Raw genomic sequence first — 12,100 nt, forward strand, 5'->3', positions numbered from 1 at the left:
TATGGGTATATTTAGTCCACAGCCCCATTCTCCCAACCAACTCACCTGTTCAGTCAGATTCTTCTGTCTCTTCTGTCAATTCTTTTTATTATTAGTGATATGAAGTACCTGTACCCATGACAGATCTATGTCATTTGCCCTCTGTTTTCCTGTGGCAGGCTATCACAAAGACTGAGTAACATGAGTGAAAGGAAGAAATGAGACCTACTTTAATGATCTGAGAGCCTCTGAATTTTCAGAAGAAAAAAAAAAAAGACAAGAACAACTTAAAACTCAGTATTTTACATTACATCCAATGGGGTAGGGACAAATTCACAGTCAACATAAGGAATACATTGAGTTAAAAATACCTTTGTGATAATAAAGCTATAGTGGGACAAATGTAATTAACGGGAGCATTCCCAGTTCTCCAGTTAAAAAGATATAGAGCTGGAAAATCTTTACTTTCACTCTGCACTTGATGACCACTAGCATCACCTTGGTAAAATACATGGGAGGGAAGAGGAGGTGAACAGATATGTAGATGCTTGTGCATGTGTCTACATAAAGTATTTTGAAAGCTTCCTTATTTTCTTCATTGGTGCTTCAATATACTGAGCAACCATCACACTGCTCCCACAATGCCACCACAACCAACCTCCCTCTTGAGCTTATTATTACACAGAGAGCAACAACACATGTAAACAACTTCTTACAAACTCAGTTCAAACCAATTAGGCAGTGATCACCTCGTGATACTCAGTCTTACCTTCAGCTGTAAAAATTCTCTAAACCAGACAGCACAGTGTGTATTTCATGTGAAACACATCTGACAAAGTTGAGACCAAACCAGCATAACACAAAACAGTAAAACAGTTTGAGTGGAGACTACGTAGTACACAAGGTTTTTATCTGTGAGTTCTTTTGACTGGGTGTATTTCAGCCTGCATGGTTTTCCAGGAAAAATTGCAACTTTACATCACTTCAGTCTAATCATCAAAATCCAAAAAACCACTACCATTGATTATATTACTCCCACTCCTTCTATCCATAGCAAAAAAGATTCCACAATTGTGCAAACAGATTAAAAAGATGTAGAAAATGGTATATTGCATTTTTAAAAATTCCTTTAAAACAGGCTCTTCCTTTTGTTTATATCAGAAGAAAAACATCTAAGAGTTTGACTGACTTCATAAGAAAATGATTATTAAAACACCTAAAACATGCATGAGTTAAGATAAATCCTATGGCAGAATTTATCGATCAATTTGAAACAAAAAAAATAAACCAAGTTAAAACCACGAGTATTCTCCATATGAAGTACTTCTGCTAGCACTGTTCAAATGAAGCTTTCTGAATTGAAAGCAATAAAACATGTACAGCAAAAGCCAACAATATTTAGTTAGTTACGAACATTTTACCTATTGTGGAAATTAATTTCAAGTACTCCACATATAGCCTTTTAGAATAGATGATCCACATGTCCCCTGAGAAAGCAGTTGGTGGGACACAGTGTTGTCAGGAACACCCACCAGCCCTAAATAACCAGCACTAAATAACAAAATGGAATGGGAGTATATCTGCAAATATAAGAGATTGAACTTTGCAGAAAAATTCTAGGCTGAATGGTGATGCTATATGCTCGTTACCACTGTGGAAAAAACACTTAGGTTGATTGACTCGGTTGTTTTTGAACTGGTTTGTTTTTTAACGCAACTTTTTTTTTTCCCCCCGAGAGCTTTAACGTGATAATTTAAAAAGGTAAAAGAAAAAATATCCTCTGGCAACTGCTTGAATTTTGAAGTGTTACAATTACATAAAAGCTATACTTCTGCTTAAATAGTGTCTGAATAGAGAAAAAAAAAAAAAGTTTTATTTCACTTTGCCATATATCACATTCTGGATGTATTTCCTGAACTCCCACTCAAAAAATAAATCAAGAACACAACGAAAGGATAATTTATGAGTTGCCAAGTAATCACAGTTTAACACTTACTTTTGTGAAGATCTGAAAAAAGTCAATTGCAGGTGGCAAGTAAGATGCATCCTGGATCTCTGTTTTCAAATACAGTTGCAATGTCTGTGCAAGGTGCCTGAGGGCATCTTTCATTTCTTCACTTAACTGCTCAATATCTTAAGGGTAGGGAGAAAAAAAAGTATATCAAGTCGTGAACAGAACCTTTCACCAACATTTTGAACATATCCAATGGCAGCCATACAGTCTAGACATTTACAGTCCCAGAATTAATCTTGACAGAGGGCAATTTTGACAGAGGGTGGACATTTGTCATTTTTTGTGACAGCTACTTATCAACACACAGAAGAGTTTATCAGGTTGCTACTGCTGAGTCATGTGAATACCATGATGAGTTAAAGATCAAAAGCTAACAGACAAAGCAGATATATAAGCAAATGTAAGACATTACATATGAAAACTAGGCATCTGGGTTTGTAACATTTAAAATAAGCTTGAAAGTTTATGCAGCAGCATCTTTCCTTTTGCAGCAGTGTATGTATTTATACTGTATTCTCCATAGATGTGTCAGAAGCACTTTGTGCCGGCAGATCAAAAGGCAAAGTATTTTAGAGACAGAGGTAGTTTCATACACAGCAGGTTATAAATGCCATGGATATGGAAGAATATTAAGCAAATATCACTTTAATAAATACTAAAGCACCATTATTCATGCTTTACAGATCCTGAGGCATAAAGAAACATAGCGTCTTATTTTCTAATGAAGTGATTATACTCACCTCAGGCCACCGATAATACGTGGAAAACATAGTATTTGATAAGTGTATGAAAGTTTATATGCTTTTATTCAGTTTATATGCCACCACACTGAAAATCACCTATGCATATAAAGTAAAATTGAAAACTAATAGTGTATAAAGGACACTGAGACAGCACAGTGACAATAACAATTTTCAAATATTTGGACTTCTGGGGTGTGGGGGAAGAGTAGAAACACTGTCTTCTATTATACAGATGCTTCCTGAGAAGTTTTTTTTGCTTCAGAAGTTCATAGCTTATGTTTCTAGTTCAGGTGATTCCCTCCAATGAAATATTTTCCCCTATATAGTTAGACCTCTAATGAAAATGCTTCTCTGACTTTCCTATGGATTCTACCAAGCATCATAGGAAAGCAAATCCTTATCAACACCATCTGTAAATTGTGCAGTATTTCAATGAGCATCCCTGCCTAACACAATCAGTTGAAACTTGTGAAACCATGAAAATAATACCTGTGCAATTTTAGCTTTTTATTCTCCATTGATAAGTCAGGTAGAAAGACATACACATATCCCTTGTAAATTTTAGATTTTTTTCCCTTTTTCTGGAAGTTATTTTGAACTTTATGCAATAACACAAATATCTGAAAAGTAAATGTCAAAAATATGTGGTTTTGCATATGTATATAAAAATGTTGCCACCGTGTGTAAATAAGGCAGACATCAGGTAAATTAAAAACTGATCAGGTAGAATGTACACTGTAAAATGAGAAAAAAAAATATTAAAGCCAAGAAATCAGGTGGAAGTTTTGCTTAAAAATGACACACATTTTGTCCTAGATGTTCTTTCCCACGGAAGTTTACACAGGTTTTGTCTTTGGTGCTGTTATTCTACAGAGTGGACCTTCAGAAGGCAAGCTACAAGAAAATCAGATGGCCATTCTGTTAAGCAGAACTTGGAAGCATTTCCTCCAATATGGTTGGCAATTACTTACTTGTCTGAAGATCAGAAAAAGAGTAAAGTCTCTCAGACAGGCATACTGATTGTCTAAGCTGTAGAGAAAAACAGATAAATAACACTTACATAGCTTGTTTTATCTTGCAAACACTCTACAGGATTGATTATTCAATGTGATATGCCTGTAAAATAATTAGGTAAGGCTAATAGCATCAGCATAAATCTGGTCATTCCATACTTGCTGCAAGCTATCATAATAATACTAATTTTTTCTCAGTGTTATAACACTTTTAACTTTGGCAGCTTACCCTTAGTAATTACTTTGGCCCTTTACACTATAATTGAAAGCAATTTATGAGGTTAGCAGTCTCAGATTTCATGTGACTATAATTAATACACAGTATAGCTAGGTACTATTTGCCCTTTAAAAACAGTCATGTACATCCTCTTCCCAACAACGTATAAATTAAGATATTAAAAAATATTTTATCACCTCGGACCACAACAAATGCACATGTTTTTATCCAAGACAGACAGCATTGTGGCAGGGTCAGCAAAATATATGGGCATATCCTTTTTGATTTACAATCCCACACAGTCATAAACTGCTTAATCTAACAGAAAACTTACTCCACATAAATTAATCAAAGCGAACCCAACACTGAAAGCATGGCACTGTGCCCTCTAATGGAAGGGGTAGCCAACAGTGTTTCTGTCCTTACTACTCATCCAAATAAGGCTGAATGAAATTCCCAGCAAAGTTAATGGAAAAACCCCATAACTTCAGTAATACCAAAGAAAAACAGCATCCCTCTGCGCTTCCCTTCTAGGCAGAAATAGGTTTAGAATGCTACCACATAGTCATAGGAAGAGGAAGTTTATCAACTGGTCCCTTGAGCTTAATTATGTCCATTTTAGTATCTCTTGATCCTTTGAGCATTTCTGTAAATTAATCAGCAATCTTGTAATGCAATAGGCAGTCCAATTTTGTTCAGCAAGCCCAGTCACTTCAGCTTTCTAGCTTTTAATTACATTAAAAATGTAGAGGGAAAAAATATTTATCTGAATGTGCTACACTGAATAAATTTAGAAGAGTATCACTTACTAGTTTAAAAACAATCCTGCCAGCAAGTCTGACAGAATCTGGAGGAAAATTAGGCTTGATGCTCGTAAGACACCTGCATTCTTGCTTGTGGTCCAGCCAAGCTTCTTTCTATTAGGATATTTTTTTAAAAGGAAGAGAAAGAAAAAACTGCATGTTATTTTACATAACATATATACTACTTATATATATACACACATATATTTATAGATATAGTTACTTCTATTTATATATGTACACAGACATGCTCAGCCTCACCATGGGCTGGACCTGGGGATCCAGAACCATAGCAGCATCACAGCCACTGATCCAGGCTGGGAAGGGTGGCTTCAGAGCCAAAAGTCAGCTCCAAAGGACCAGAAAGGGACCTTCCTCAGGTACTCAGGTCCACTGACTTTGGCAGCTTCCAACACAGGCAACTTTGGATGCCAACTGCCAAAGAAACACCAGCACATACACTTAGCTAGCACAGTCTAAGAGCACAGCTGTGACTTGAGTGTTGCAGAAAGGGAGAGGCTGGGTTAATCCACTCAAATCAACTCCATCACACCGTTCCCTCCTCTAACGTTATTAATTGTGTAACTGATAATACGGACACTGGAGCTACAGTGGTGTGGGTTCACAACACAAAAGTATCACCATTATGCTATCCCGGAATTTAAATTCCCCTTTAAGAAAACCTAAGACAACACAAAAAACTGTATGGTCAAGTTTCCAGTCCAGTTCTTTTCTGATAAAAACCTCACTTCATGCTGCTGTCTGACAACATAGTTCATACCATACTTTAAACATTTTATCTGACATGTTTAATGCACAAAAATGAACATATGGCCTCAAGTTGTGCCAGGGAAGGTTTAGATTGGATATTAGGAAAAAATTCTTCATGGAAAGGGTTGTCAGGCATTGGAACAGGCTGCCCAGGGTACCAGTGGAGTTGCCATCCCTGGAGCTGTTTAAAAGGCATTTAGATGAGGTTCTTAGGGACATGGTTTAGTGCTAGAGTTAGGTTATGATTGGACTTGATCCTGAGGGTCTCTTCCAACCGAAATGATTCTATGATCCTCACATGTAGAGATAGAATGAAAGCTGCATAGAAAACTGGAAGAAATGCCTTCATTTTTTGTCCCATGTTCCTGCTATAGAAATTATTTTCTTTATGCAACATGCTATAAATGGCATTATCAGCTTAGTTCAAATTGGTATCAACATTCCAGCTAGCTGAAATTTTTATTAGATAAATAATAAATGGGCTCCAATTCTCATTTCCTTCTGGCAAGGAGAGATGGAGTTGCGTATTTCACAAGATTGGAGAGAACTAGAAGGGATGCTAATGTTTCCTCTACTATCCTAATTCCACCAACAACCCCAGGCATGTGTTCACTCTGCAGTCAAGCCCACAGAGGCCTTCAGAGTCTATCCACTTCACCAAAATGCAGATTTTCCAAAACAATGGTCAAGTTTTCCATGCTGCAAAAACCATTCCCAACGATCCCTGAAGGTAAGGCATTTATGTCCATAGCTGGGAGGACCACTGATGACATCTGCAGAGTTCAGACCAGGAATGGTCACTGTAATCAAAATTTATCAAAAGAGAAGATAGAACCAAAATTATTTTAGTTGCGTGTTCTACCTGAACTTGTAATTTTTGTTTCAAGGGTCACTTTTATTAGAGTAGCAGCCAAAGACTAACGCTTCCATTGCAGAGAAGAGACAGGATGACAAGGTGAAGAAAAGCTGCTATATAGTGAAATAAGTCTGGTTTTCCCCACTTCCTCATTCCCCCCAAACCAGTGTGGAAGCTGATTCTTCAGCTAAAGTAACATGTTGGAAAAGACAGTCAATTTCTGATCACCTTTTTTTCCTTCTGTCTTCACAAGCTGAAAATTCTATTTCAAATTTACAAAACCTCCAGGCCCATCTCATTAACATAGTACATATTTGCACATTTCATTTATATAATCACAGTGTATGTTTGAAGGCACCCAGCTGTTTCAAACACTTTTTAAAAGCCAATTGAAAAAACAGGGCACAACAAAAAACTGCTACAATGACAAGAACTCAGAATAACCAAGGGCTTCTGAAGGTGTCATTTTCTGCAGAAAACAGCTTCTGTTAGGTAACTGCCACACAGAAAATGATAAAATGTCTAATACAAAGAAATTAGATGTTCAGCAGTAAAAAAAAATAGAAGGGAATGGCAGGGAAAGGTACAAGTGCACATCACACCTGTAGATGCTGACACGCTAGTTTCAAAGATTACAAATGCTATCACACAATTTTTTTTCTTAAGCTTCATTTAAGTGGGGAAATTGTTTCAGGTAACAAGGTTTCAACAACAGTATCATTTATTTTATTTCATACAGGTTTTTTTCCCCTTTGGCTTACACATAATAAATAAATTGGACTTTTTATTTCTTTCAGATACATGGGAGATTTGTGATTTCATTTCCTTTATCCATAACTCTACAAGGGGAAAAAATGACACCAAGAAAGCATTAATCCAAATACAGTTAGTGTCACATACTGTCTGACAAATAAAAGTTAAGCATCTAGTGCTGAATAGAATTATTCTTGTCTAGAAGAAACAAGGTCATGCTTGTAAATGTCCAGACATTGCTCTGTGTAATGTAATTATATTGGCATTTTTATCCCACTTAAACTAAAACTCTTATTTGGAGTAAGCCTTTGTCTGACAATTTTTTTCCCTGCGTACATGTTGCAAAGAATTTCAAACATGTTAGAGGTGACATCAAAATGATTAATAGCTTACCCAACCAATAAAGCCCTAATGAGATGAAATATGTAGTACCACATAGCATCATATGCCACGTTTCTTTGAGATGCGTTCCCACGTGAGAAGAACGCTTCAGAGAGGTGCAGAACAGCAATTGGGCTGAAACCAATCCCAGAAAGGACTAAGTCTGACCCCCCTCAGGAGGAGTGCTGGAACAGGGACTGCATTTGCTGCCTCCCAGCTGGCTGCGGAGAGAGGGAAAAGCTCCAAATGCATTAAGTATAATGAAATTCAACAATATTTCTTCTCACTACCAATAAAACAATGATAAAAATTACAGAACAATACGAAACCATGAAGATTTGTAACCCTGAAGAGACCTACTATTGTCCCTAACAATAATTATTGGTGGGCTTACATTAGTTCTGCAGTTTTCTGTGGGTAGTTTTCTTAAGTCTGCATAACCTGACTTTCAGTCAAGGTTTTTATATCCCATATCCAGCTGGAGTATAAATACTACATTGCAGAGGTACGGCGTTAAGCGTTTTGAGTTGTAATATTCATTTAACACACATCAAAACTAAGCGTAAGTTGTAAATCCAACTGCACAATTTGCATTTTGAAGTTATCTGTATTTATAAAATAGCACTGTTCTGCCAATATCACTTTTTAAAATGTGCAAACTGCAATTTCATTCAACACCCTGCTGTTTAGTTTGTTCGACAATTAGTTCAATTAGAAGTGCACATATTAATGAATTGCACTAAAGCTACAGAGGCTAAGCAGAGCACAAAGCCTTTGCCTTGGCCAAGGAGAGCTGTGCTGACAGCTGCTATAAAACCAGAGCTGCACAAGTTAAGCTTAGTTAGCTTATCAAGAGAAATATGAATTAGAAGACAGTTCTCAAAAGCAAACAGGTCTGGCTCGTCTCAGTTTTATCTGGACTATCTGCACTGAGTCATCAAGGCAAATAAATTCACTACATTGACTAGAAAAATAACATTTTTGTCAGTTATTCTCAATTGCTACTCAATTATCATAGGATAATATATAATATTAATTCAATATTAATTTATTGATGTTAACAGTTCATGATTTTACGTAACAGTAAATACTCAGCATTTCAAGTGCAGATTACTTTTAGCAGCAGTAGCCTGTCTCACCAAACTCAATACCTACAAATGTGGATTGCTCCAGGCTAACCAGTGTGAATCCTTGAATCACATTCACATACATTGCTTTCCCCAAGGAGAAGCCCCATTTCGACCCTTCATTGCTACTACACCTAAGCTGGGACAGGGTCTTGCATTACACCTTGCAGATTTGCTTGTGCAGGTCAGTGCCAGCACAGTTTCATTCTACATTAGAGGTTTGCCAAAAGATGCTTTACCAATAACTCTCCTAGCAGATATTTGTTTTAAACTTACTTTACAAATACTCTGGTCTTTTTTATTCTTCAGTCATATTTTCCTTTTGATCTCCCACAATAAATCTACCTGTGGCACTATTATTGATGCTACAGTAAGCACCTAATGTACGTTGCACACACTTGCCACACAATGAATCAAAATGACATATCTTCTTCCTTTCCCTCTCCATATGTTTTAAACCCAAAAAGGAGGGGGATCTGGCATGTTGAGAACACTGCACTTTATACTAAGGCAGAACTGTTCATAAAAGCACATGATATGTGAAAGATCATATGAATGTCAAGGAGTTAAAAAGTTAAACACATATACATTTAATAGAGCATCACTATTAGTCTGTTTTGACCATTAGTTGGCTTTCTTAATTTTTCTCTATTTAGGAAAAAAAAAAAAAATCACAATGCAAAGCTAAGAGGAATAATTTAAAAATTCAAGGGTTCTGTAAGGTGAATCTCATGGTTCATATCTCAGGTGCCTGGTGCTCTGCTGTGTTAGACCTTACACAGTCATTTACCCTGGCATACCTACTCAGTACCAAGTCTTGCCAACTTCTGCACACATGCTTAAGTGACAATACAATTCAAATATAAAAGCTAAGGTTTTAGGCTTGAACACCTTTAAGAATTGTTTCATAGGATTACAGGGTAATTTAGGTTGAAAGGGATCTACAGAGATCTCCAGTTGCAAAGCAGGGTCAGGTTTGGGGTCACACTCAGCTCAGAGCTTAATTCAGTGGGGTCTTGAACCCCTCAAAGCATGCAGATGACAAAAACACCCTGGTCAGCCTGTTCCACCTCTTGGCTGCCCTCAGGGTGAAACAGCTTTTTCTTATGTCCCATGTGAACCTCTCTGCTTTGACTTCTGCAGCACTGCAAAGAACCTGGCTCCATCTTCTTGAGAACCTCCTCAGAGATGCAGTTTTGCCCACTGCCTTCTCTTCTGTGCATATGCTTGCCCCTTATTTTCTCTTAAAATACTGGAGTATATACTTTGCCATAATAAAAAATTTACTCTTGTTTTACTGCAAAATTGACTTGGAGCCTTCAGTTTACAGCCAGCAAAGCTGAACATCTATTCCTCACCCTCTAACCAAGCACAGCCACATACCACACGTTTCAGCTTAGCTTTGTCTATTACAGTGATTATAATCTTATATTTGTAACTAAAAAAATACACAAAACAAGGCAGAATGTTTACACACTCTACCCATAGCTAAGAATTATAAATTGCAGTGTGGAGGTATGACAATGAGCAAAATGTATGGAGCCCCTGTAAATAAAGTATTCAAATGCCAGTTTTCATCAACCCTTTATAGCTGTTATTTTTCATCTTACCTGACAAGATTTACCGCAGTATTTAGCAACTTTGCACTGAGAGCATCTGTGCAGATGTTCATTCCTGTTTAGAAAAAGAAAAAAAAAAAAAAATCAGTTATAAATACAAATAGAGCTTTGTATTTATCCTTTGTACATGACCAGCAATTTTCAAACGTTCCAAGGCAAGAAAAATAACTGAAAAACAAGGAGTCTAAAATGCACTGCTACACAAGAAGAAATTGTGCATGGTTACATTCAAAACTATATTCACAGTCCTTTACTCATGTGACTTGGCACCTCTGGGCCACGTTGGATCAACAGTAAAGATATCAAATTTGTTTGTTTGTTTTTTCCCATGTAGCTACAAACACCAAGAAGTTTGATTTTGTAGATAACATCATAATCAGATCTGTACAATAGAGCTAGTTAATCCATTTATTACCTATCTCGAATCTTGCCTTAAGCAAGACCTCGCTGGGAACCCACCATTGTGACACCAAATTATAACTTTATAACAGTCTGAAGCTGACATGCCAGCAGAAATTTCTGTTCTAAGAAAATACTTCTGACTGGTGAACAGTGAGACCAAAATGGGGGTGGAAGGGCAATAAAAATCCAGTGAAAGCTAGAAGGATAACTACCAGAGCTATACATCACAATCTAGAGGTTATAAAGCACCTCTTGACCCTAGTACCATTTTTTGATCCTGTCTTAGTTTATAGTTACATGAGTAAAGAAAATATCACTGAGGTTCCGTAAATTTTTAGACATTAAGGAAATATTAAATGTGAAAGCACACACACATCAAATCTTACACCTCAAATAAGTTCAAGTAAAGAGATTTGCTTTATATGATTAAAAACAAGATACAGATTTCAAGGCGTCCCTCACCTCTTATTTTCCCGTAGAAAATACTGGACACATTACATTATTCTGGTAAAACAGGCAAGATTTCACTTCGATTCTTAACATGCAAAGTTACTTACATGCTTTGTGGGCATTAATTAGGCTGGGAAAACAGTATATAATTTTTTTGGTTTTGTTAAAACTGAAGGCAGGAGAGTTACATTACAGACACAACAACTAACCGGACTGTATGGATGGTGTAATCCTTATTACTTCCCCAGCTACCCCTGTGACCGTAACCCTGCACAGCACCTGACGGGCACCGCTGTCACCTCTGAGCTGCACACACAGGTGAACGCAGCTCAGGGACACCCCAGAAACCATCACCTCCGTACCCCCTTCTCCATCCTTCCGCAGGGCAAGAAAGGAGGTGTTGGTCACACCACCCTCCTCCTCCAAGGGCAACTTATTAAAGCCATCTTCACATTCCTGTAGTGCTTTACATTTAACTGCCATGAATCTCATTACACAGATTAATTCAGCCTTACGATTTAATTGGGAGATAACTAAGCATCTAATACAGCCCATTTTGAACTGAAAGGGCAAGTTTAAATGATTAGATGAAGGACCTTTCTCTGCAAGATTCCCTATGTCTGCACATCAGTACTAGGTGTGCTCTTTTCACTCACACTCTCAACTGATGCAACTCAAACAAGGTGTAATTCTCTGCCTCTTCTGACACAAGAACTCCTCCACTGCCATCAGTAATCTAGAGGCTGCACACCACATACATTCCCGGCTCAACTGCTTTATGACATGACCTTTTGTTCTTCCTTTTCCTACACTGCTCAGTTGTCCCCAAATTTCAGTTTCTATGGGTGCCTTCAAAATGGTAGAATATTCTCCAAATGTCTCATCCAAATAAGACTGCACCAATGTGCCTGCAAACTTCAATCTAGAACTTCTGGGTGATGAATTTAGCATACTGATTTCAGTTGTGACACC

The 12,100-nt window shown here is 37.2% G+C and overlaps 1 protein-coding gene across 1 annotated transcript in view; it reads right to left on the minus strand.

Annotated features, from left to right (window-relative positions):
• Nucleotides 1–12,100, minus strand: part of SMYD3 (SET and MYND domain containing 3) — a gene marked incomplete at both ends in the record, with an annotated part of 396,188 nt that overhangs the window by 340,372 nt on the left and 43,716 nt on the right. Inside the window, 4 exons of the mRNA XM_080341956.1 lie at nucleotides 1,976–2,112; nucleotides 3,708–3,765; nucleotides 4,776–4,883; nucleotides 10,268–10,331. Coding sequence (XP_080198082.1) covers nucleotides 1,976–2,112; nucleotides 3,708–3,765; nucleotides 4,776–4,883; nucleotides 10,268–10,331 — 367 coding nt within the window. The remainder of the gene's footprint in view (nucleotides 1–1,975; nucleotides 2,113–3,707; nucleotides 3,766–4,775; nucleotides 4,884–10,267; nucleotides 10,332–12,100) is intronic.

Source organism: Nesoenas mayeri (assembly GCF_963082525.1).
Source record: "Nesoenas mayeri genome assembly, chromosome: 3".
NCBI classification, from domain to species: Eukaryota; Metazoa; Chordata; class Aves; order Columbiformes; family Columbidae; genus Nesoenas; species Nesoenas mayeri.